General features: G+C 36.0%; 1 protein-coding gene across 5 annotated transcripts; it reads left to right on the top strand.

Moving 5' to 3' along the window:
* The first annotated feature begins 858 nt into the window (after nt 1-858).
* LOC115992655 (calcium permeable stress-gated cation channel 1-like) lies at nt 859-26,968 on the top strand. Of its 5 annotated transcripts, none has more exons than XM_031116878.1 (11): nt 859-1,180; nt 1,295-1,450; nt 2,658-2,793; nt 3,577-3,678; nt 3,968-4,087; nt 4,191-4,271; nt 14,122-14,468; nt 14,547-14,792; nt 16,314-16,638; nt 24,749-24,967; nt 26,269-26,968. In XM_031116878.1, exons 1-11 carry the CDS (start codon nt 867-869, stop codon nt 26,536-26,538), a joined length of 2,316 nt encoding a protein of 771 aa, XP_030972738.1. In that variant the 5' UTR covers nt 859-866; the 3' UTR covers nt 26,539-26,968. The 5 variants fall into 5 exon arrangements, with proteins under 5 accessions (XP_030972738.1, XP_030972737.1, XP_030972739.1 ...); XM_031116877.1 differs by having other exon boundaries at nt 24,749-24,985; XM_031116879.1 differs by lacking the exon at nt 14,547-14,792 and having other exon boundaries at nt 24,749-24,985.

The following is a 26,968-nucleotide window of genomic DNA, read 5'->3' as shown; positions in this document are numbered from 1 at the left end:
CATGATGGGACTCCCATCAATGAAATAAACTAAAAATATAGGAGCATATAATTTTAGTTAAATAAATAGAAGACTCTAGTCTTCATTTTAGGAAAGACAAAGAGGGGAAGAGCTGAAGAAGATTACCTACGGTAGAAAAAATTCAAGCAATACTGACTAACTGACTGAATTTATGGAAAAAGATTAAGGATCAAGGTGAAAATAAAGAAGAGAAAGATAAGAATATTGATGGAGAGTGAAAGAAATGAGAGATTTTTCTTTGTTTTTGAAGTTTATAATCTTTATTTTAACATATTTTAGGACAATTATGTTATATTATTAATGAGTTTTTTTGATATTAATTTTAATTTTAACATATTTTAAGAATGGAGAGTAAGAGAAATGAGAGATTTTTCTTTTGTTTTTAAAGTTTATAATCCAAGTTTAGCATATTTTAAGGTAATTATATTGTATTATTAATAAATTTATCTATATTAATTTTAATTTTAACATATTTCAAGAAATAATAGATAAAGTTAGAAGCCGTGTTCATATAAAAAAAAAAAAAAAAAATAAAAAGTGAGAAACCGTGTTAAGAAATGACTGTGGGCTGCACTGCACAGTCGTACACTGTACAGTCTGTGCAGTGCAGATGTCTCATGTGAGCAGGGTAGCAGGGCCTGTACTATCATCCTATGGCTAAGTTTTAAAGCAAAAAATCGTGACTTAAATTTGTCAGATGTTGTCTGAAAGACAATATAGTTTGTTGTAATCTGCATAAAACTTACTTCTAGCTTGGTTTCACAAAATTTCATTTGGGTTGATATTACTCCTCGTTTATACATTCTTGCTTAGGGAAATACTCATATTTAGATATATAATTATAAATGGCTACAATTGGAGATATTGGAGTTGCAGCAGGTTTCAACATTCTTGGCGCATTCATTTTCCTTTTGGCATTCGCCATTTTAAGGCTTCAACCTCTCAATGATAGAGTGTACTTCCCAAAGTGGTATCTTAGGAATTTAAGAACAGATCCAACAACGTCCGGAGCATTTGTAAGCAAGTTTGTGAATTTGGACTTTAGGTCATATATAAGGTTTTTGAATTGGGTGCCAGATGCACTGAAAATGCCGGAACCTGCACTCATTGAGCATGCAGGACTGGATTCTGCTGTTTACTTGCGGATTTACTTAATAGGGTATGCACTATGCAGCAATCGAAGTCAAAATTGTCTTAGGATGATGTATTTGTGAAAATGTAGCATATGATATAGTATTAAATTGGGCTGACTTCTCTATAATTATTCATGCAGGCTTAAGATTTTTGTTCCTATAGCCTTCCTTGCATGGGCTATCTTAGTGCCACTTAACTGGACAAACATCACTCTAGAGCATGAAGGCAAAATTATCCACAGAATTTCTGGCGTCGATAAGCTCTCTATTGCAAATATCCCAGTTGGATCACAAAGGTTTGAAATTGAACCAGTTTTTCCTTTACAATTCCCTTCGCCAAGTTTCTCAAAAAAAAAAAAAAATTCCCTTTGCCATGTCATTTTTTGATGTGAATGAACCATTCAGAACTTTGCCTATCTGTTTTAATTGTTCTGTGGTTCTGGCTCATTTACCGAGTTATATCAAGTTGTATCTGCATGTTCTGCTTTTAGTTGTATTTAGCATTTTCATCTTCATCAACCTATCAAACTCCAAAAATTAACCCTGATCAGTATTTCAAAGCTGAAAAAATTTGCCACACAGGTACAGTACCGTCTCAAATATTAAACGATACGGACATCAATGCCAAAAATGTTTTGGCTAATTTAATTAGTTTTTCTCTCACTCTCCTCTCTGGTCTCCATCTCTCTTGCTCCCTATTTCTTTCTCACTTTCATTTTTTTTTTCTCACTCTCTTCCTCTCTCGTCCTCACTCTACTCCGCTACACTTTAAGCCGCTGCCGTGCCGCCGATCTCGCCTGTAGCCGCCGCCCGCCGATCTTGCCTGGAGCTGCCGATCACTCCTCTCTCCACACCTCGCCGATCTCTCTCTCTCTCTTTTGGTGGTTGTGGCAGTGTTTCTAATGGTGGTTGGCTGATTTTGGTTGAAGCTGGTGGGTTGATCGGGTTGTGGGTGTGAGATTATGGTCTTAGATCGGGTTGTGGTGGTTGATGTTGGGGTTTTTTTTTTTTTTTTTGTTGTTGTTTGTTTGGTGTAGGGGCTGATATTGGTTGTAATGTTTGTGTGAGATTTTTTTTTTTTTTTGGTAGCAGTGGCTGATATTGGTGGTCGGTGGTTGATTTGTGGGGTGGTCGTGGTTGTGGCTGTGGCGGTTGATCTGTGGGTGTGGGTGGTGGAGGATTTTGTGTGTATATATATATATATATATATATTTGTAATAGTTTTTTTTTAGATTATTTTAATATGTTGGACATACTATTTCAATACGTTGAAGAGAGAATAGAATATCTGATGTATGGGCATTGTAAAGTGGTGTGTTAAAATGATGAAGGAGACTTTTGGTATGTGAAAATGACATTTTTATAAGAGGGCTGATGGGAATGCTCCATCCATTTTATTGGGTTTTGTCAATTGACTCTTCCAGAAATCTTTTGCTTGCATTTCGTTCCTGATGGATTCTTCATGTTTTGCTTGAATGGGCTTCATAACCTCCTGGATCACAGGTTTTGGGGTCATGTAGCGATGGCTTATGCATTTACCTTTTGGACATGCTATGTGTTGCGGAAGGAGTACGAGACAGTTGCCTTAATGCGGTTGCAGTTTCTTGCATCAGAAAAACGCCGCCCAGATCAATTCACTGTGAGATCATATCTCTGTCTTGTAAATTAGTTCAGATTATCTTTAATTTTTAATTATGAGAAAAATGATGAACTATGAACTATTCTTTGCAGTATTTGACTTTGATTCAAATAAGAGCAGATGCTTGATTTATTTAAAGTTCACTAGTGACTCTTCTATTTCTTAATATTAAAGGCAGTGCAGTTCAAGTTCAAGTGTTCAACTAATGCCTTAATTTTTTATTTTATTTTATTTTATTTATAATTCAATAGTTATAATGGGAAGAACGATTTGAACTCTCAGTGTCTTCGTTGGCAACACCAAGAAGTGTCAACTGGTTGAGTTGCAAGTGTCAACTAGTTGAGTTGCAAGGCTCTTACCAACTATACCCTAATCTGATATCCAAATATACAAAAGGATTTTAGTGACTCTTTAATTTTAAGAGGTCATGCAGTGTTTGTGATAATTCTTTAATATATTTTGGCAAATCTTTAATCTTGATAATGATTTTTCATACACGAAACAAAAAATAGTAAATCTCTTAGGCGCTTGCGCTTTAGCCACTAAATTACCAAACATCAAAATAACTTGTACGGGGCTTCTGAATTTTTTTTTTTTTTTTTTTCCTGGGGTATTAAAATTAATGCTTGAGCCTTGAGGTATCATTCAAGGCTAACTTGTAGAAACAATTTTTTTGATAAACTGTTTTAATAATTTCTAATGTTATGTTATGGTAACAGGACTTTTTTTTTTTTTAATGCCCGCCCTGATACAAACTTGTCTGAAATTTTCAATTGTTCACAGGTCCTTGTCAGAAACGTTCCACCTGACCCTGATGAATCTACGTGGGAGCTTGCGGAGCATTTTTTCTTATTCAACCATCCGGATCAATATCTTACTCATCAGGTTGGTTCTTGCTAAACAGAATGCAAAAATAAAATATAAAATGAAAACTGATAATATCATGGACTCTGATGTGTTAAGGAGCCATAAACTGCTGGCATGCTTTGCACTCATTTGTTTGAGTAGCTGGTGTGAGGTCGGGAATTGTTGCTAGTGAGTTTACTGTTTTAGGGATCTGTTGTTCCTGAGCAAAATAAGTTAAAAGCAATCATCATTGTTTATTAGCATGCACTTAAGTTATCTTATTGTGATTGTCTTTTCCCACTTACTTTGTATTGACTGCTATATGCAGGTGGTATATGATGCAAACAAGCTTTACAAACTGGTTAAGAAGAAGAAAAATTTGCAGAACTGGCTTGTTTACTACGAAAATAAATATAATAGAAATAGTTCTCAGAGGCCCTTCATGAAGGTACTTCAATGCAATCTGATAGGTCCCTTGTAGCTTGTTCCTGATCAGTGTTCAAATTTGCCACTTTCTTTAACCCAAGTTATACCTGTGTTCTCTCTTCCAGACTGGTTTTCTTGGGCTATGGGGAAAGAAAGTGGATGCAATTGATCATCATGTGTCTGAAATTGAGAAACTGTCAGAAGAAGTAAGTTGAAGTGTGCAACTCCTTGATTGTCTTGATTATTTGAATTTATTTTGCAAATATTTGATTTGTGTGTTTGCCATGACCATGAGCATCATAGGAGCACCTACTTTATGCCATTATTATTTTTTTTAATTTTTTATTTTTGAGAGAGTTTCAACCTATGGCGTTTGCTCATGATGATAGCTCTTTATCATCAAACTAAGACATCAATAGATTTTTTTATGTAGACAGGGATTGAAAATCTCAAATCTCTTCTGCATTATCTTCAAAGTAAGGTTGTAAATCTTAGTCAATATATTTTATTTAAATTTAAAACCGTAGGCAATTAGGCATTTTACTTTAATCTAGACCACATCCAGAATATTTAAAGCCTGTGCTTGGACAAATTGTTGTCTCACTGATCCCATAAACAACATTATTTTACTGTCAATGCCTTAGCCAAGCTCATTTGGGTTCTATTTTGAAAGATTGCTACTAACTCCCTAGCAAATATTTAGACCCCAATCGACCACTTTTACCCTAAGCTAACAATTAATGTTCAAATTTAAGTGATTAAGAGGCTGTTTGGTTAGTTGAAAGAGTAATGTTTTTTGTATTCATTTTTAGTTTTTAGTGAGACCCACCCAAAAAAAAAAAAAAAGTTTCTTTTGAGAGCTTGTACTCTGTTTTTCTTTTTTGTATCCTAAAAGTTGGATTTGAATACAAAAAAAATGAAAACACCTTTTTAGCATTTTCATTTTCATAGAAAACGAATACAATGACAATTCCATAAATATTTATGGAAACACAAAGGGCCTCACCTATCTAATGTGAGTGTCTATAAGTAAAAGAAGTAATTTTTTTTTGAAAACAGAAAACAATGCCAAACCCATGTATAATGTATTTTATACCCAAATTATGTATTCAAAACAACTTACCAAACATCCTCAATTGTGAAAAACCTCTCCGTCGGTACCACCCCCAAAATAATCCACCGAACAAATAGCAATACTTGATTGAATAAAAACCCTCTAAGCCTATATCTTCCCTAATACTTCAGCTCTCCAAACTCCAGCTTGCAATAAGCTTTTTCGAGTCCTTTCTCCATCCAACTTTAATTTCTGAATTTACTTACCAAACATCCTCAATTGTGAAAAACCTCTCCGTCGGTACCACCCCCAAAATAATCCACCGAACAAATAGCAATACTTGATTGAATAAAAACCCTCTAAGCCTATATCTTCCCTAATACTTCAGCTCTCCAAACTCCAGCTTGCAATAAGCTTTTTCGAGTCCTTTCTCCATCCAACTTTAATTTCTGAATTTGCATATTAAGCTGCCAACTGCCAGTAACCAAGATCTCTTGGATTTGTGTATGTGGCCTCCAATAATTCTCAACATCAATCACTCAAGGTATATCAATCAAAGGTATTATGGAGTGTTTGAGAAATTTCCTCTCAATACACGTACATAGTGAGAGGGTAAGAAAAGAGAAATGTTATGGATTCTCTAAAGGAATATGTGGGTTTTATTTATCTCAATGTAACAAGCTTAGTCTTGCTCTCCTAGGCTTACAATATGCTCTCTTAGGGTTTTGTTACGTTTGCTTGTACATTGGATTGGGTTAGGGTTTGTACAAAATGAGCTACTCAAAATAAGAATGAGTTGATGAAATCTTAAACTTGAGCAAGTTGGGACCATGAGTAGGTCGCAATAGGCTGAATTAAAAATCCCTACTTTTTGTGCCACATGTCCGTTTCGCATGAAAGGCAGTGGGAGCAAGTTGTATTAGCATCTTTGACCAGAGCAAAAGTACATTACTCAATTACATTGTAATCTCTAAAAAAAAAATACTAAAGAGAAGCAAAACAAGTGAATCACATAATTAAGCTATCAAAGACATGAATTTAACATATTTGATTTGCTTGTTTGTGTTACTTTATTAATGCGATCTTAGTATTATCAAAACTCCCATAAATAAACCTTAAGAGGTTGGTTTAGTGATTCCTAAGGTTTCATAATATTCATAAGATCCTAGATTTAAAACTTCTTATTAGCATTTTAGGGCCATATCAAGGGATTTCTCCTTATAACAACCTGATGTTTGTGAGACAAAGGGAATATAAGGACCTGAGTGAATAGTCAAATACCCGAAGAGGTTTGAATATTCTCATTTGTAAAAAACTCTAATGAATCAAAATTTAGTTATGTCCCTTTGTTCTTGGACTTTGCAACTTTGCCCTCTTATCTTTTTAGTATATATATATATATATATATATATATAGATAACTTGTGGTTTAAAAAAAAATTTCTCCATTGGGGCCTAGTAGTTATTGATTTTAAATTCTAACCAGATCCAACTTAGAGCAGTCACATTAGCTTGTGTAATTTATTTTAATCTATTTTAGCATAACAATCTATTTTTTATATTTCACATACTCACTTTTGAAAACACCTCATATCAAATTATCTATTTTGTACTACATTACATTAAAATATTAAATTTTCTTGATTTTTCTAAGTTTTATCTTTTTTCACACACAATAACTACGATCTATTATCTTCCTTTAGCCTTGAGATATGTAAATAAAGAATTATAAGTAAAGTGAATAGTGTTAGTGTAAATTTATACGGTTATTGTAGCAATTTTGTAAATTTACACATTTTTAATTTGACTGATGTAGGTGATTTTGGAGATTGAATGTGTAAAATTTATATATTTTTCTATTTTGCATTGATTGATGCAAAAGCTCTTAAATCATATGTTTACACCCACTGATAATGTGCAGCTATATATATATATATATATTTTTTTTTTTGTTTTTTTTGTTTTTTACTTGAAACAATTCACATCAGTTCATACAAATTAGTATTTGTCTATTTCAACATAAGAATCTACTTTTTTATTTTTTTATTTTTAATATTCACTTTTCAAAACACTTCCCCACCCCCCCCCCCCAAAAAAAAAAAAATTTCAGAACATTTTATAATATGTGATCTATTTTATACTGTATTTCATTAAAATATTCAATTTTTCTTAATTATCATTTACACTCTTCATTCATTTTTGGGATATGTAAAGATAAAAAAAACTAATGCAAAATTAATAGTGAGTGTAATTTTTTTTTGTTTATTTATTTATTTTTTGTTGATACAAGATAGAAATTCTACTCTAACTTAATCTAATTGTATATGTGTGTGAAACTCCTTCTTGGAGACTTGAATTCTGACCCTTGCCCTCACAATCCACAAGAACTTCATATTTGTGAAGTGACTATCACACCATTGGTGTGCAGTGGTGTAATTTTAATTTTAATTTTAATTTTAATTTTAATTTTTTTTAATAGTGTAAGTGTAAATTTACACTAGTAAACTTGTAAATTTACACAATTATACTCTTATGAATGTGGGTTATTTTTAGGCATAAATATGTAAAAGTTAGCATTTTTCTATTATAGACGTAGATGTGAGTGATGTCACAATCCCCTTAAAAAAGAAAAAAGAAAAAAAGAATAGAAAAGAAAAGTGTTTTTTTTTTTTTTTGGTGGGAAAATAGCACGATTTTTCAAACAATTTCTTTAGTTAGCAACGTTTACGAACTATTTAGGAAACTAATAACTTGAGTCTCTTAGACTTAAGTTCATTGTAGCAACTCGAGCCTAAGAGACTCGAGTTCTATGGAACTCAAGTTTTAGACACTTAAGTTCCTTATTCTTTTTCCTTCGTTTATTTTTCTTGCGTTCTTCATTCTTTAGAGGTCAGACCCAAATCTCCAGACCAAATCAAGGACAAACCCACAAAGACGTGGGTAGAAACCTTTCTCCAGGCCCAAATCAAGAACAACCTCAAGAACAAACCCACAAACACCCACCAGCGACAGAAACCACACCCACTTTAAGAACAAACCCACAAATCACAAAAATGGTTTTGGTTTAGGTTGAGAGAGATGAGCTGAAGATTGGACCATCGTCGATGGTGGCGATGATTGTTGGAGGAAGAGCCAAGGATGCTCGGCCGTGGAAGTTCAGAGTGCAAAGGCATGGGTTCGTTGTTTCTTCGTGATCTTTGTCGCCTTCTTTCTTCGTTGTTGATCTCTACAACTCAAGTCTTTGGATTTCTTTCTTCGTTGTTGATCTCTACAACTCGGAGACTCATGTTTTTGGATTTCTTGGTTTTCTTTTGTGGAACTCGAGTTCTACATGAATTTTCATAAAAATCGAGTCTTTGATACTTGAGTTGTTACAGTGAACTCGAGTCTACGAGAATTGAAATGTTAGTTTTCTAAATAGTTTGGAAACGATGCTAACTATCAAAATTGTTTGAAAATGGGTGTTATTTTGAAAAAAAAAAAAAAAATCCAAAAGAGAAGAAAAAGTAGTACTGGAGACAACTCAGGACAAGGAGATGGCTCTGGAGCAAGGAGCGAACACCTTCAATGAATCGATTTTGTCATCAAATGGGTTCTTTGATCTACATAAAAATCTCATCTTTTGCCCCTTTAGAAGCTCAAATTTTCTTTCTTTTTCCTTCATATTCTTGAATATCTCAACTGCGTTCTTGGACTTCTGATTTGGGTATCAAGCCTTTTGATGCCAAGAATGTAAATTTATTTTCTTTCTTTTTGTGAGAAAAGCTACTGATACGTGAACAAAAGAAACGGTAATGATCAAAGATAGAAGAAGGAAGACAAGGAATTGGAAAATGCAAACAGTGAATAAGAGAAAGAGAGAGAATTTAAATTTGTTCTCACTACTTTTACAATCTGTACACGAACCTCCTTTATATAAAGAACCAACTGATTAATTACTAGAGAAAAACATCTTTTGTTTGTGAAATTTCACTATGTTTAATCGTTTTTGATTTGGGTTTTTGGTTTTTCTTTTCTTGTATTTTTTGAGAAATGAATCTGAGAATGGCGAGGGATTGACCATGTTACGGACAGTTCTTGGTGGGACTTCTCCCTTGGCACTAATGCAGGAATTTTCCATTTTTCTTCTTCGTAGGTCTTCTTTTTTCATGGGTCTTCTTCTTCTTTCTTCTTTTCAGATCTTCCTCTTCGTGGGTGTTCTTCGTGGGTCTTCTTCTTCTTTCTCTTCAGATCTTCCTCTTTGTGGGTCTTGTTCTTCATGGGTCTTCTCTTCTTCTTCTCACTTTGACTCTCTATGTTATACTGCTCTATGGAACTTGAGTCTTAGAGACATGAGTTCCACGTGGATTATTTCTTTCACTTCTACTTGGAACTTGAGTTTGTAAGACTCGATTTTCTTCACTGAACTTAAGCTTCAAAGGCTTGAGGTGCAAGTTTGCTAAAATGTTTCAAAAACATGCTAACTAACGAAATAATTGCTAAAATAATGTTAAATGGCAATTCTCCTCTGCACTTTGCTTCGAACTTTTTTTAGTTTTCTTTGTTTTGTTTTTTTTTTTTTGGGTTTTTTCTTTTGATTTAAGAGAATTATGTTAACATGCGTTAGAGCATTCACAGTAGAGTTTTTTAAAAATTTAGTTTTTTGTAACTCAAAAGGTTACTTTATCTATTTTACCACCTCATTTTACAAAACACTCAAAATCAATTGTTTTATTTTAGTATTCAACACATTAAAATAATATAAATAATACAATAAAATAATATATTAACACAATAAACAGCAGCCACAACCACCGACGTCACAACCATGAAAACCACCGCACAGCCACCACTACCCACAACAGCAACACCTAACCATCACGATCTCTCTAAATTGCAACCCAACAAACCCAAAATAAAATAACCACCCAAAACTAGCATCATCGTCATCCACAAAGGGGCACAACCCCTGCAAATTAGAACCCCCACCACCCAAAATCAAATCACAAACCCTCCAAAATCCGGCCACACTCACTGAACAACTGCAACCCAGCCACACTCAACCCATAGCAGACAACCACAAACCACGAAATTAACCCAGACCCATGGCCGATGAACTCGACCCACAAGAGAAAACCATGAACTATGAACCATGACCCAAATCCAATTCACCACTGCCACCCAAATTTGATCCATGAACCACAGTAGAGACTCAACCCACGACCGTGACCCATGGAGAAAGGAGGAAGATTAAGAGTCAAAGAGAGAGAGAGAGAGGGTGTTAGAGAGAATGAGAGAGAGAGAGGAGACACGAAGAGAGTGAACGGAGATCGAGAGTTAGATAGAGACGGATAGACAGAGAGAGAGAAAGAGGAGAGAGAGTGAAAATGAATCAAGTTTGAATGTGTAATTTTCTTTGGTGATAAGCTCTAGCTTGCCTTGTGTTCCCAAAAGAAAAAAAAAAAAAAATTAAATGAACAAAACTGAACTTTTAATATTTGGGTTTTTTTTTTTTATTTTTTATTTTTATTTTTTATTTTTTTTTTTTTTATAGCCCTATCTAGCATCATCCTCTATCCAAGCCTATTTTTCAATTTCTTTTCCCTTTCACATGGACCAATTTTTCATTTAAGGGTTGTTTGTTAAAGATAGATTTTGGGTTTATACTATTTATGTATTGATTCGAGAAGTTCAATTATGTAATAAGCTAACGTGCACTTAACTCGAATTCATAGTGTCTATATAAACCCTGCTAGGTTTCGTTGTACTATACTTGATCATATGGTAATAATGTAGCGGTCACATGCTTTCTTAATGGAAGAAAGCATCAAGCCAAACCACATAATTCACCGTGGTTTCTCTTTTATGTTTTCACGTGATTCTCCATTCTTTTCCCCCTCTTTTATGCTTTCGCTCACCACTGTTATGATTCTCGTGTTTCACATGGATTAAGTGTAAGTTTAACCATGTGTTTTTAAGCTCTTAGACACTCTCCACTTGCAAGCTAGTTTTTAAAGGTGAGTTTTACCCATGAGTTCTTAACAACCACGGTATTTTCTATTCCCCTTTAATTTCACCAGTCTCCATCAACTCCTCATCTCCCTTCTCTTGAATTAAAACTTATCTTCTAGAAAAAGATTAATGACTAAATATCTAGTTGAGGTATTCAACGACCATGCACATGATATTTGCGGGGGCTTTTTTGTTCTATTGGGTTCAGCCCATTCTATTGGGCTAAGGCTTGTTTTGTTGTGGGTCGAAGAGTTGGGCTTGACCCATTATTTTATCAGGACTGATAAAGGGCCAGTCTTTGCACAAACCCAGCATTCGAAAACAAAGACAACAACCATTAACAAATGCATGTATATTAATTCACAAATATTGGCACGCATTTATAAGTTCAAAAGCAAATATCTTGTGACAAGAGGATAACTTACATAGGGGAAAATTAATTAGGGACGTAATTAACACAACCAATATGGCAAAATGCTAAATGATACAGCATAATGTAAGAATAATACAATAGAATATAAGAATGACACGGTAGAATGTAAAATGATAAGTCTTTTTGCAAGAAGTGAACTAAAGAGAACCCGAACCCCAACTTCAACTTGGACAACCTTACTATTGGGCTAAGCCATCAAAGTTGTGCATTTTGAGAAATGAGCCTAGATGGTTGCTTGTTGCTTTGTTGGGATTTCAAAGAATGGGTTTACTATAAGAGGGAGGGAGAAGGTAGCCTATTGATGTGTGCCTTTCTATCGTGTTTACTCTCTTTTCTTTTTACTTTACTTTTTCTCTTTTCTCTGTTATTTCTCCTTCAGTTCTCTCTGTTTTCTTGCGTTAGTCACTATATGTTCTCCATTTATAGCTACCGTTTCTATTTATACGAATTCAAGCCTATGAGATTTCTTTATTTTACCCCTATGGCTCACCAACCATTTTTGTCACCTCTTCAAAGCTGCCCACTACCCTATTGGTTGTTCGGCCACCACTACATCTAGGCATGCCCAATACACTCTCTCTCTTCCAATATCCATTCCACGACAAATTCCAATTCGTTTGGTTTTTCCGTGGGCCTTTCTCCCTTGCTTGAACGGATAAGGCTTTTAGTCTCTCCTTACTTTCCTTTCTGGAATGCATCAAGTGGTCCCAACTGTCTACCACCTATTTTGGGCAAAGATGCTATCCCAGCGAAGCATCTCCCAAAAGAGGCTTTGGCTAGATACAGAAAATAGGCCATTTTCCCCCTTCCGCCGAATCACACCCTTTGTAATTCCTTTGACCATAGGGCCATCTCCTTTGCATTGGCTGGGTATAGGTTGGTAGTGTAGTTGTTCCACTACTCTCTGTTTTTGTTTTCTTTATTTTCCATGTTGTTTCTGCCGTCGCTACTTATCCTTGTCACGTTTTGCTCGTGCGCCCTTTCTGCTCGTGCTTATCCCTTGTGGAGGATGCAATGGGCCTTTTGGGTTTGTCCCACTTTTGCCTCTTCTTGGGCCCATGGGTTTGCCTGCTGCCACTTTCTGTCGGGCTAGCCCATCGAGTCTTATTTCTTTCTCTTCCTTTACTTGGGCCTTTTTAGCCCATAGTATCTGCTATTACTCACTATTCTCCTGTTATATTCCTTTTTTGTTATTGGGCTTTTCTGCTGTTAGGCCTTTTTTTATACATAAAAAAAGGGCCTAAAAAATATTGCATATGGGAGGGGCAAATTCCTGTAGCACATTTACAGCATCCTAGTGAGCCTTTCTTGTTTGTCTGGACTGAATTATTTCAAAATGCCCTTCTTGTTTTGACTAGTTTTGGTCACTGCCTGTTACATTTGCCCCCCTCCCCCCACCTCCCCCAAAACTCCTTTAGTTTAGGAATTACGAATTATTTTGCCCCTACACCAAGAATTTCTGGACAAATTTCAATGACAACCAATTAACATCAAATTCTAACCTATAATTTCAGTATATCAATGTAAATGATACAAATTTGATAGTTTGATTTATACATGTTAAAAAGAAAACAAAGAGCTACTTAACAGCTTTCGAGACACCTGCAGAATTAGAATTGGTTACCACAGTGTTCTGATACAAGGAGCTGCAAAATATGGGGGGGAATAGGTATTTGTCCCTACTTTACAAATTATGTAGCAAAATGCCTTTGTTTTAAAACTATTTAGCAAAATGCTCATGTTTTTTAAATTCGATTTTAACAGAATTGAGTTACATGTAGAACTCGACATTAGCAATGTCGACATTTCTAATGTTGAATTCCACTCAAAAATATACATATAACTAGATTTTGAGGATATCGAGTTTGACCTATAATTCAATTTTGTTAAAATCTAGTTTCAAAAACAGGGGCATTTTATTAAATAGCTTCGGAACGGCGTATTTTGCTGCATAGCTTGTAAATTATGGTTAAATGCTTTTTTTCCCCACTAAATATGTGTCCGTCAACTACTTGAAGTTTGAGTAATTGAGATTTTACAGCCTATTGAGCTAATATCATGTATTGTTTCAATTTCTTTGTTTCAGTAACGAACTTTGAGGTTTTTTAGAAGTGAAATGATAAAAATTGATTAAAAAAATGAATTGTTGATCAATAGATGAACGATTTCTTAGCTACATACATAGAAAAATATATATTTAAAATTATTGAAAATAAAGAAATCATGTATTGACTTCAAAATATGAAAACTTGTCAAGGGAAACAAGTAAATTAGCATAGGTAGGAAAAGTAAATTGCAGTTTATATTTATATTTTTTTTATCCTCACATTTATATTACATTTTGCATAAAGATTACATTATTACATATTAGTTTATTTATTTTAAATGTCTACTATATATTTTAGTTTAATTGTATTTCCAAAGTTGCCTTGTGATTTTGCCCCCTGAATTGAAATCTTGGCTCCGCCACTGGATTTAAGTGAAAAGTTATTGCATTTTATTTTGTGGCTGTTGTTTTGTCTGCAATTTGGGTACACATTAAAGTCCAATATAATTGAAATGGATCAATTCTCCTTCAGATATCTGTAGAGAGGGAAAGAATTGCAGGCACTCCAAAATCAAAATCTATCATGCCTGCAGCATTTGTTTCTTTCAGATCTCGTTGGGGAGCTGCTGTTTGCGCGCAAACTCAACAATCCAAAAACCAAACTATTTGGTTAACAGAGTGGGCCCCAGAACCATGTGATGTATATTGGCGAAATCTGGCTATTCCATATGTTTCCCTCACAGTGAGATGGCTGGTTGTAGCTGTTGCATTCTTCTTCTTGACTTTTTTTTCCATGATCCCCATTGCATTTGTACAATCTCTTGCAACTATCGAGGGCATTGAGAAAGCAGCACCATTCTTGAGAGATGCTGTTGGAATGTGAGCTTGCTTTCATCCTTGGGTCTCGTGTTAGTAATTAGTTTGCAAATTACTCATAATGTTATGTTTGCAATGCAGGGATTTTGTTAAATCAGTCATCCAAGGTTTTTTACCTGGGATTGCATTGAAGTTATTCCTTATCGTTCTGCAAACTATATTGACAATCATGTCTAAATTTGAAGGTTCTATTTCTCTGTCATCTCTAGACAGGAGAACAGCCACTAGATACTATATTTTCAACTTTGTAAATGTATTCCTTGGGAGCATAATTGCTGGAAGTGCATTTGAACAGCTAAATTCATTTTTTCACCAACCAGCAAAGGAGTATGTTATTCTCAAATGTGTGCCATTCCCTTAACTGTTCCGTGTCTCTTATTTTGGCAATGCAAATTATAATATATTTGTTTGTGTGGGTATATGTGTATGCTAGTGTTTTGTATATTGTATATGCATGCTTTGAGTATTTGAAAATTAAATGGTATGTTAACTTGAAACTTTCTAGGAAAATTTTATTATTGAAGTTGATCCCTTCTGAACAAAATATGCGTCTTACACATATGACCATAAACTTTCAAATAAAAATTTTGTAGAACCATGGAGACTGAAGATGATATCTGATAAATATTGATGAAGAAAATCATATGATAGAGTCCTGAACAAGAGCTTTGTTGGCATCAATGGTGAACTGCTAGGAGTTCAATGTAAACCAATGTAATGTACTGAAAGATATGTGCGCACTGTATGCTAATATTCCTACTCATGATCAGTTAGTTGTATAGCTGGAGTAGCTTTTAATTGTATAGCTGGTGTAACTGTTAGTAAGGAAGGAAGTTAGTTAGGGTGGTTATTCCATTAGGCGGGAAAGTGCAAGTTGTATAAAGACTATGATGATGAACAATGAGGACTATTATGCAGATTGTTACTATTGAAAACAAGAGAGGAACTAATTGATGTTGAAGAATGCATAAAGATTATTATTGATGGATTAAGTTTATATACATAAACCCAAAAGCTGGTACCAGCTATAACAAACTTAACTAATAGTAATGCTAACAGAAAACAGATTGGCCCACTGACACAAGGAGCACATGCAGCACGTGACAGTTACTTAAGTGGACTATAACAAAAACTACTTGTAGCTTATGAGCTACTTATTACATAAAGACAAAACGACTTGTAGCTTTAGCAGCTTTAATTATGCAGTAACTGGAATTCCAACAGCAACACAACAACTTGTAATTGTTCTATCTTCTCAACAGTTACAACCAATTCCCAATTCTCTCTCTCTCTCTTAGTCGTCTCTCTCTTTTCTAATCTCAGGAGGTTGATTCCCTCGAAGAATCTTTCTAATTTTCTCTTAATTCCTGTGTCTTTTCCCTTAAGCTTCTTCATAACCAGAAGCTTAACAATAACGCTGAAATGGTAGAGAATAATGTCGTCAGTACATATTGTAACCACAAGATGAGTATCCTGGTGGGTATTTTTTTTGCTTCTTCTTTTAGTCAATCGGGACAAGATTTTCCAAAATTTTTTACTCTTTTTTCTTTGGCAATTCATAACGTGTATTGCATTTTAATTTCTTCTTTACAAATGTAAAAAATACTGGAAATTTTTTTATAAGCTTAAAAATTCTGTAAATGTTTTAAGTATATCTTCAAAAATAATCACATAATCAACAATCATCTATCAGGCATTGACCATTCACAATGTGATTCATCTATCAAACTTACATAATTTAGGTTAAATAGACTAGTTCATGCCTTCTTCTAATTTTAGTGCAGTTTCAGTTTTTATCTTTTAGAATTAGATTTCATAAAATTACTATATTTGGTCTCTTTTTGACAGGATTCCCAAAACAATTGGTGTGGCAATTCCAATGAGAGCAACTTTCTTTGTCACTTATATTATGGTTGATGGATGGCTTGGTTTAGCTGGGGAAATTCTAATGTGGAAACCTCTTATATTTTATCACTTGAAGAATTTCTTCTTGGTGAAGACAGAAAAGGATAGGTGCGAGGCAGCGGATCCAGGAAGTCTTGGTTTCAACACAGGAGAACCCATTATACAGTTCTATTTCCTACTGGGCCTCGTGCATGCTACAATGACACCTATTATACTTCCTTTCATAATCATTTTCTTCAGCTTGGCTTATATCGTGTTCCGTCATCAGGTACAGAGTTGTATTTTTTTATTATGAATTTTATGATAAAGGACAATCTAGGGTTTACCGTTTATGTACACGTACATGTGTTCATGGCAGTATCAATCCAATGCATCAACTTGTTGGAAGCTATTAAGAAAAAAATGCTGGGGATGTGTACGACACTAGTTAATTGTGTAATACTTGTGCCTTTATAGGGTGAAACAAGAACACAAAAGATAACCTTTTTTATTTAATAGTTACTCATTTAATTAACTAGCTAAATTTGAACCTATGGGAGAGCAACCAAAGTCTGTATCCAAGGAAACCTTCTTCTTCCGTGTGATGTAATCATTAAAAAGTCTCAGAAAAACACAATTTTGTAAATTTAAACCCTCCCCTCTTTAGCCAACAGCGAACAAGCTTCACTTAATTTCAACTGTATTTTCTATATGCAACTTCGCAATATCTTTTACGTATAATAGCACATACAGTGTCTTCTCATTGATAAATAAAGTTTGGTATATCTAGAGTAGCCATCAATGAAGATTATATAGTATCTTTTACCACGTTTAGTTACTGTATGTTTTAAATTATCCAAAGTACCCATTAGTACAGAGATTTTTTTTCTCTCTGCCTAGGATGAGAGGAGGCCCGGCTACCTTGAATTAGCCAGAAATCCTGTTTTAGTTTGCATTTTCTAGGATCAGTATGGGGGGATTTCGAAGTTTCTTAATTGAATCTAAGTTGTTTCAGTTGGTGGTTGAGGAAGGATGGAATTTCTCTCTTAAGATTTTCGAACAGGGAAAATACTACATGCAATCGGTGTTTATGGGCAAGAGTGCAGCTCTTTGGATAATGCGGAGTCTAGAACACACCGTGATTGGGGCTAGTCCTAAGCAATTTTTCACATTAAGGGAAGGTGATACTGCTTACACTTTGCAACGGGGGTGCAACTCTTTTGTGTAATACTTAGCAGTGACAGCGCTCAAGGTAGGTTAGTTGCGGCGAACTATCATTATTCCTGCCGGAAAATTAAAACAAGGATGGAGAACTTTTGGGATTGAATTAAGAAGGATATTGGAACCTTCTCAATATGCGTTGGGGGGATTGAAGTTTGTACCCTACAGGTCTAAGCAGATCCTAAATTCTCATTCTGTCAGGTCCTATGTGGAAGCTGTCAAAGCTCCAGTGCAGGCAAGGCTGAAGCATGTTCAGCAGCCCCTCATCAATGAAAAGGTCAAGGCTGGTAGCGTGAAGGATATTTTGGAGTTTCCGAGTGACAATTCTCTCACACAGGTAGTAATTTCTGATACTCAGGCCCGAAGTTTTCTCCAGGCAGCCATGGGTGGTGGTGTGGGTGGAGAAGGTGGTATTAATGGTTTGAATAAAATTGAGGAGAAAATCTCGGAAGGAAATAATGTCAATATTCCTTTGAAGCCCAATTTGAATTAAAAAATGGTGGAGTTTGGAAAGCTGCGTGATAGTAGGAAGGCACGTTGGCTAGGGAGAGGGTTGATTGTGTATGTGAATTAATATGGAAAGAGGCGGGTATCTTGGGATGGTGTTAAGGGTGGGAAACAAGCTGGCAAATGGGTTATAACGAATAACGTCCATAAGGGTTTGGGCTCATCAAAGCAAAATGCCCAAGTCTTGTTGGAAAGTAATGAACCCATTTTGGGCTTGGGTTTGGCAAGCCCACGAAAGTTTGAGGCTGGCGAGAGTTCATTAAGTGGACAAAAGGATCTAGAGTCTTCGTACCTGAAAGGGAGCACTATGTCGAGCTCACGTAAGTGTGTGCTCACTGCCATGAAGGAGTTTGAGTGTTCAAGGGTCTCACCCATCGCATCGGAGCAACATGCGATGTCGTCGAAGGGATCTTCTTCCTTAACGGCGACGGTGGTGGTAGGTAAGGGTGGTCAACACAACCTGATAAGCGTAGCTTAGCCACCCATTTTGTTGATAGGTCCAGCGGTGGTGGCTCAAGACTCCTTTGAGCAGATATTGCCGATCAGTGCTCCGAGTGGGTCTAGGATGGTGCCGGAGGTGTCATTGGCCATGATTTTTGAACCGGTATTGACCATCACTGAACCGAGAATGTCGGAGCTGGTGTCTTTGTCTTCTCAAGTGGCATCGGAGGAGGGGGAAGATGATTTTGTGGGTGCTCAATTATTTGGCCCAACTATAAAGGAATTGGTCGGAGATTTGGATAAGTCATGGGGTAATTCCAAAGATTGGATATTACAATTGTGTGATGGCAGGCAATTGGTGCTACCATTGTCACTGTGTCGTTCTCCAGATTGTATGTTAGTCTGTTCAAGTTTGGAGGGAGATTGTGTACCAGGTAATGCTTCTAGTACTAATGAAGGGCTTGTGTACTAGGTAATGCTTCTAGTACTAATGAAGGGCAGAGGGTTAGTTAGGTAGATGAGGGTGAGGGGCTAGTAGAGTCTTTGTCTGTGGTTCCCGGGTCAGAGAGTGAGATGTGGGAATTTGATGAGAGGTTGAGGTCTTGTGAGGGAGGTGATGAGCCATTAGTTGTGGAACCTTTGGCCACTGAAGTTCCGATGGAGTCGGGAGTCTAGTCTTGTGAAGGAGATTGGGTGTAAGGAGAGTGTGGATGATGGTCAATTATCACAATGGGTAACCAATAAGATAAAGGCTTTCAAGAAATTTGTGGGCACTTCGCTGGAAGGTTTTGAGGAGCAGATTATAGGATTGTTATTAGCTATAGAGGTCAGAAAGAAAGATAAACAAAAATGTTTGGTGGATGATCAAATGAAGTTGGTCAAGTCAGGCCAGAAGGGTCAGCGGGAGTTGAAGAATTTGTTGTCATCTTTGAATGTTGAGTATGATCCAAATAAAGCAAGGAGTGCAAGTTTAGAGCAGGCTGTTGTGCCTTATCAATGAATGTGAAGATTATTTCTTGGAACGTTAGAGGGTTGAATGAGCAAGATAAAAGGCTCAGGGTTAGAAATTTGATTAGGAAATGGGGGCTAGATGTGGTTTGTCTTCAAGAAACCAAATTGGGGATGATTAATAGAGCGGTGATTAATAGCTTGTGGGGTGGCCAACATGTTGACTAGTCTTACTTGGGTTCTTGTGGAGCTTCTGGTGGGGTGTTAGTGATGTGGGACACTCGGGTAGTGAATAAAATGGAGGAAGCAGTGGGGAGATTTTCGGTTTCTTGTAAGTTCACAAGTGTGTCAGATCAGTTTGTTTGGGTGTTTACTGGTGGTTATGGTCCTAATTTACACCAAGACAGGAGGTTTTTATGGGAGGAACTATGTGGCTTGAATAGTTGGTGGAGTGTCCCATGGTGTGTGGGTGGTGATTTTAATGTGGGTAGGTTCCCTTTCGAACGATTGGAGTCTAATTCCTTGAGGAAGTTTTCCAACTTCATTTCGGAACAAGGTCTCATTGATCCGCCATTGCAAGGGGGTACTTTTATTTGGTCAAATTTTAGAGAAGTTGCTTTGAAGGCTAGGTTGGACAGATTCTTGTTTTCTACAGATTGGAGGGATAAGTTTCCAATAGTTTCTCAGAGACAGATGTCTAGGTTGTGTTCAGATCATTTTCCAATTGTCCTTGAGTGTGGATCTTTTCAGAGAGGGTGTATGCCATTTAGATTTGAGAATATGTGGCTTAAGGATGAAGGTTTTGTGGATAGGGTTCGGTCTTGGTGGGACTCCTATTAGGTTCATGGTGCATTGAGTTTTATTTTGGCCAATAAATTAAAACTCTTAAAAAATGATTTGAAAAGATGGAATGTGGAAGTGTTTGGTCATGTTGAAGTTCGGATTTAAAAATTGTGGAAGGACTTAAGTGTTCTAGAGAATATGAAGGAGAGTAGGGGATTATCAGCAGAGGAAAGGGTAGAAATGGGAAGAATTCGTGAGGAGTTAGAAAAAGCTACTCTGTTGGACGAAATATGTTGGAGGCAAAAATCTAGAGTTCTCCGTGTTAGGGAAGGAGATAGGAATACTAAATTTTTCCAAAGTATAGCTAAGTGTCATAGGAGGGACAATTCTATTGATAGGCTTTTGGTGGATGGGGTGTTGTCTTCGGACTCAGCTGCCATTGCAGATTGTATTTCTCAGTTTTATAGGCAGCTTTATTCTGAGGACGTGGCTCATAGACCTGTCTTAAATGATGTGGATTTTTCTAGTATCTCAGTGAAAGATGCAAGTTGGCTAGATAGGCCTTTTGAGAAAGAAGAGGTGTTTAGGGTGATTAATGATTTTAATGGTGATAAGGCACCTGGCTCGGATGGCTTTTCCATGGCCTTCTTCTAGTCTTATTGGGGTGTTTTGAAAACAGAAATTATGGCTGTTTTCCAAAATTTCCAGATTCAGGCGGTGTTTGAGAAGAGTCTTAATACTTCGTTCCTTGCTCTTATTCCCAAGAAAATGGATGCTTGGAGGTCAAGGACTTTCGGCCTATTAGCCTAGTTGGTGGGATTTATAAGATTATTTCTAAAGTGTTGGCTAATCGGCTTCGTAGGGTGGCGCATGAGCTTATTTCGGATTCACAAAATGCTTTTGTGAGGGGCAGACAGATTTTGGATTTCGTCTTGATTGCTTCTGAATGTATTGATAGTAGATTAAAGTCAGGAGTTCCAGGGGTGTAGTGTAAATTGGATGTGGAGAAGGCGTAGGATCATGTGCATTGGGATTTTTTAATGTATATGCTTCAACGTTGTGGTTTTTCAGAGAAATGGAGAAAATGAGTAAGGTATTGCATTTTAACTGTAAAGTTTTCTATTTTGATCAGTGGCAGCCCATTTGATTACTTTGGAAGTTCTAGGGGGCTTCGGCAAGGGGATCCTTTATCTCCTTTGTTGTTTGATATTGTGATGGAGGCATTAAGTCGTATGTTGGATGTGGCTGCCTCCGCCGGGCAATTCTCAAGCTTTTTTGTGGGTAGTACAGTTGGTCCATCAGTGATGGTGTCTCACCTTTTATTTGTAGATGACACTTTGATTTTTTGTGATGCTGTACCTTTGCAGATTGCTAATTTGAGGGCAATTCTTGCTAGATTTGAGGAGGTGTCTAGGCTTCCTATTAATTTGGGGAAATCTGAGTTGGTACCTGTTGGTGGGGTACACAATTTGGAGGCTTTGGTGGGTTTGTTGGGATGTGGGCAGTCTTCTTTGCCCTTGAAATATTTGGGCCTTCCATTAGGTTCAAAAGTTAAGGATTTATCTATTTGGAATCCTATCTTAGAGAAAATGGAGAGGAGATTAGCAAGTCAGAAGAGAATGTATTTATCTAAAAGGGGTAAGGTGACACTCATTAAAAGCTCACTCTCGTCTTTACCTACCTACTTTCTTTTCTTTCTTCCTTTACCGGGTAAGGTGGCAAAGCGTATGGAGAAATTACAGAGAGATTTTTTGTGGAATGGGATTGGTGGTGAACCTAAAATGCATTTAGTTAATTGGGCCAAGGTTTGTAGGCTTTTGTAGGATGGGAGGTTGGGTATTAGAAGGCTGGGAAACTTTAATTTTGCCTTTCTAAAAAAATGGTTGTGGAGGTATGGAATGGAGATTGATGCTTTATGGAGGAGGGCTATAGAGGCAAAATATGAGAACATTTGGGGTGGTTGGTGTACGAAAAAGGTGACAAGTTTTTATGGGGTCAGCCTTTGGAGATACGTTAGAAGTGGCTGGTTGAACTTCTCTAAATTCCTTGTTTATGATGTGGGGGATGGGACTAGAGTGTGATTTTGGAAGCATGTGTGTTGTGGGGATTGTACTCTCCAAGAGGCCTTTCCGGAGTTTTATTGCCTTAGTAGGCCTAAGGATTCCTCGGTGGCTGAAGTTATGGGTTGGTCTGCGGGGAGGTTTCACTGGAATGTGCAATTTCGTCGTCCACCACAGGATTGGAAAGAAGAAGCTTTTGACCAGTTTATGGGGTTGGTCTATTCTTCGACAGTGCGGGGCTTTGGCCCAAATAAGGTTTGTTGGAAGATTGCAAGGAATAGAGGTTTTGAGGTTAGAAGTTATTATAGTTCCTTCTACCCTCCTACTCTTGTTTCCTTTCCATGGAGAATGATATGGCAATTGAAGGTTCCTCCAAGGGTGGCTTTCTTTTCTTGCTCTTCTTCCTTAGGTAAGATCTTTACAACAGACAACCTTTGTAAAAGGCGAGTGATAGTGCTTGACTGGTGGTATATGTGTAAGAGGTGTGGGGAGTCGGTGGATCAGCTTCTGCTTCATTGCTCCATAGCTTGGGAGTTTGTGGTCTTTGGTTTTCTGCTTGTTTGGTATTCAATGGGTTATGCCTAATATTGTTTGAGTTGTTTGAGGCTTGGCAAGGAAAGTTTGCACGACATCGTGACATTGATGTTTGGAAATTAGTGCCTCATTGCTTGATTTGGTGCATTTGGCGTGAAATGAATGCTAGAAACTTTTGAGGGTTATGAATGTTCTTTGCTGGAGATTAAGTTTTTTTTCTTACAGACTCTCTTTGAATGGAGTGTGGTCTTTTCTCACTTTTCTTGTTCTTCTTTTTTTATTTTTCTTGATCGTTTTTCTTTTGTTTCCTGATTTGTGCTCCCATAGTACATCCCCAATTTACTCGGTTTGGCAATCTTTCTATTATTAATAATATTCTTACGTTATTTATCAAAAAAAAAAATTATCCAAATCACTTTGTACCAAACCAAGAAACTCAATTTCTCTTCTTACAGATTTACAAGTTTTCTTAGTGATTTTAGCTTTGGCACAAATTTCACAGTTGTTCATATTTACTTCACTTAGTGAGTTTATGATTCCACATTCATTCCTTTTTTTCTTATAGCCAAGGTTTTTTTTTTTTTTTTTTTTTAATAAGTTCATATAGCCAAGGTTTTCATTTCCAAATCTACCATGTCACATATCAATGGAATCAATCAAGCATAAGAAGATGAACCATTTTCATTATTAACTTAATCAACATTAAGTGCAAAAAGACCTTCATTAACATAACTATGCCACCATCATATAAAAGATATTGGCCTTACCAAGAAAATGTATAGAAATGAGGTTGTGTTGAAAGTGAGGAATATGAACGACATTGGAGAGTGAAATAGTTTTTATTGGAAGTTAGTTTCAAGAATACCTTTCCTTTGCTGCATGAACCTATTGTTGTCAACATATTCACATTTGGCGCCTTCCTTTATTGGAGTATAAGAGGTAAACTCTTCTTTGAATGGACCAATATGCCTAGTGGAAGTGGTGTTCACTACCGAACCTTTCACTCCCATGACCATGTGTTCCTCTGACACTACCGTTGCGATTACCTCTTCTGTATTCATCAAATTTGTTTTGTTTGATGTTCAGCCTTTGTTGTTGTCATTGAAGTTGCTTCTCACTTTACAAGTTACCACATAATGACCCACTTTAACACACTTCTATTTCATTTTATTTCCCCTTCAAAATTATAGTCCCCCCCCCCCCCCCCCCCCCCCCCTTCTTAAGTTGTTCTTCATAATTCCCTTTTGAATTTTGTCAAATGATTTTAATGATTAAATGATCAATAATTTGTCAATTTATTTAGGAAAATGCTAGAGTTACAATCTATTTTTCAACATTTTTTCTTCTTCAAACTATTGATATGTTAAGTAATTATTGGTAAGTGAAAAAATAATATTAGTAGTGGAGCTAGATGAGAACCGGTAAGATTTGGCCACAACAACAATTTGTAAAAATGTTGTAAAATAATTTGTGGTTGTAGCATTACTCATTTACTTATAAAATAATTGTACTTTTAGTCATAAATATTGCTAGAACTAGATTTTGCAATAATAAAAAATAATATTTTTTTAAAGGACTATACATTGAAAAGGAAATTAAAATGAATTTATTACAGAATCAATCATATATTATTTTCAAGACTTAAAAAGAATGCCTAATTCTTTTTGATAAAAAACTGATTTAAAGTGTATTGTTTTTTCTTTCGTTTAATTGAATGGATACCAGTTATATTTTTCATATTATATTAGTACTGAAACTTAGTACATTTTTGTTCTTAAATTTTATCTTGTTTTTTTTAAAAAAAAGAGTTCATACTTTATACTTTGGCCCCTCTAAAGCCAAAATCCTGTCTCCGACCGTTGTTTTTAGCCGTTTCTTATACACTTCTTACTTTTGGAAATGCAGATCATAAATGTCTATAACCAAGAGTATGAGAATGCTGCAGCATTTTGGCCTGATGTCCATGGGCGTGTTATTACTTCGCTGGTAATTTCACAAGTGCTTCTAATGGGACTGTTGAGCACAAAACAAGCTACCCAGTCAACCCCAACTCTCATTGCACTTCCAGTTCTAACCATATGGTTCCACTGGTACTTCTGCAAAGGCCGATATGAATCAGCATTTGTTAAGTATCCACTACAGGTTTGTTGAACCTACAAGTTGTAAAGTTGATGCTGTCTTATTATTTTAAATAATTGCATGCATTCTGACAGAAACTCTTGGGCTTGTCTGCCTTCATTATGGTGATTTACATTTATCTTTCCCCAAAATATCATAGCTACGTCTAATGTAATTCTTGTAACTATATAATAAGACTGGATTACGTTTTATAATTTACTTGGATGGATACGGACCGGTGAGTGTCATGTTTTGGTTTTTGTTAAAAGTATGATGGGACTGAAATGATTGAAATGTACTTTGGGTTGGAAGCTGAATATGTTTTCAGCAATGCAGCTAGCAATAATTTAATTCCCAAATAGATGTGTCAGAGTATCAAACTCTGTGGAACCTGATAGAGGGAGACCTCTTTACTTTTAATCTGATTCCACAATGTGATGTCTTGATTTTTTCTAAGGAGGTTTTATACATCTTCCCATCAATGACGTAATGCTCAAATTAAGTGTAGATTTGATATATTATGACCTAGATTTGTAGATCTCTGATTTTTTGTGTAGCGTTGGCCAGGAGTGTGTGCTTAATCATGAAGAAAATTATTAAAAACATGGCTCTCATCTTGATCTAGTGCGAAGCTTTAAATGCATAAAACTTTCTTGTGGGTGCATTGAGGCATAAACATACTTTCTTGAAGCTTTGAGTCTGATATTCAATCTGTATTATTATTTGATTAATTCATGTTTCATGTTAGGAGTTTATTTTTTATAACCATGTTCTCTAGGCTTAGAACATCACAACCTCAAAAGAATATTATCATATCCTGGTTCTAGCTTTAGATAACTTTGAGATTTAGTGGCTGTTTCTATTAGCTAGGGGAAGTATGCGTCAAAACTGAAATTGAACTTTGTATCAGTCTAGACTCCATATTATCTAGAATACTAACGTGGCAATGGGCTTGAGTCTGTTTGGGTGATATCTTATATTATCTACTTTATGAAATTACATTGTTCCAACCCGGGCTTCTTCTCTTCTTCTTCTTCATTTTTTTTTCTTCTATTATATATATAATCAGCTATTTGTAATATTGGCCTTTATTGTTCCTTGATTCTTTATACTCGTTTCAGGTTTTCTTTAATACTATCATTTACTTAACAAAAAAGAAAAAGTGATATTGGCCATTATTGTCAAGAAAATTTTCAGCACTTTCAGTTCTATTTATTGCTTCTAACACTTGATTTCAGCCTCATTAATCTCTCTCACATTTAGGGATTTCACTTCATTTTAATTATTATTTAATGTTGTGTGTTTAGGAAGCAATGATGAAAGATACTTTAGAACGGGCAAAGGAACCAAACCTGAACTTGAAAGAATATCTTCAAAATGCATATGAACACCCAGTTTTTAAAGCTAGTGAAGACGAAGAAGATGATGAAATTAATGATGACGGATGGGAGAATGAGAGTGTGATTGTGCCCACAAAACACCAGCCCCGAAGGATCAATACACCAGTTCCCAGCAAAATTAGTGGTGCATCTTCCTCATCTCTGCCTGAGGCTGTTCAAGAGCTTCCACAGCCCTAAATTAGGCTGGAAAACTTGGCTTCTTACTGCTCGATCCTTTCTTTTTCACATTACTATACTAATGGAGCAGGTTGGCACTGTATGGTAAAGAATAAGAATAGTGTATACAGACGCAGAGAGACAGAAGAGGTCACGACAACCTTTAAGAACTCCAGCTTGAAAGCAAATTGTACGTTGCAAGGTTGTGCACGAAATGACTAGTGTGTAGGCTGGTAAAAAGTAGAAATTTATAGCATATTATTTCTGAACCGGTCTGTTATTTTTCAGTTCCTCTTGACATCACTATCCAAGAAGACTTATTTGATAATTCTAGTGTGAATCCATGTATTGTTGTCTGCGGATGTTCATAGGCCTAAGTTATACTTCATGTGGGAACTTTTGTGTAAATCAGTGTGAATTATCCAAATGTGAGATATTCAAGGTGCATTAA

Source organism: Quercus lobata, chromosome 5 (genome assembly GCF_001633185.2).
Source record: "Quercus lobata isolate SW786 chromosome 5, ValleyOak3.0 Primary Assembly, whole genome shotgun sequence".
In the NCBI taxonomy this organism is placed as follows: Eukaryota; Viridiplantae; Streptophyta; class Magnoliopsida; order Fagales; family Fagaceae; genus Quercus; species Quercus lobata.
This window is presented reverse-complemented; position numbering and strand designations above follow the sequence as displayed.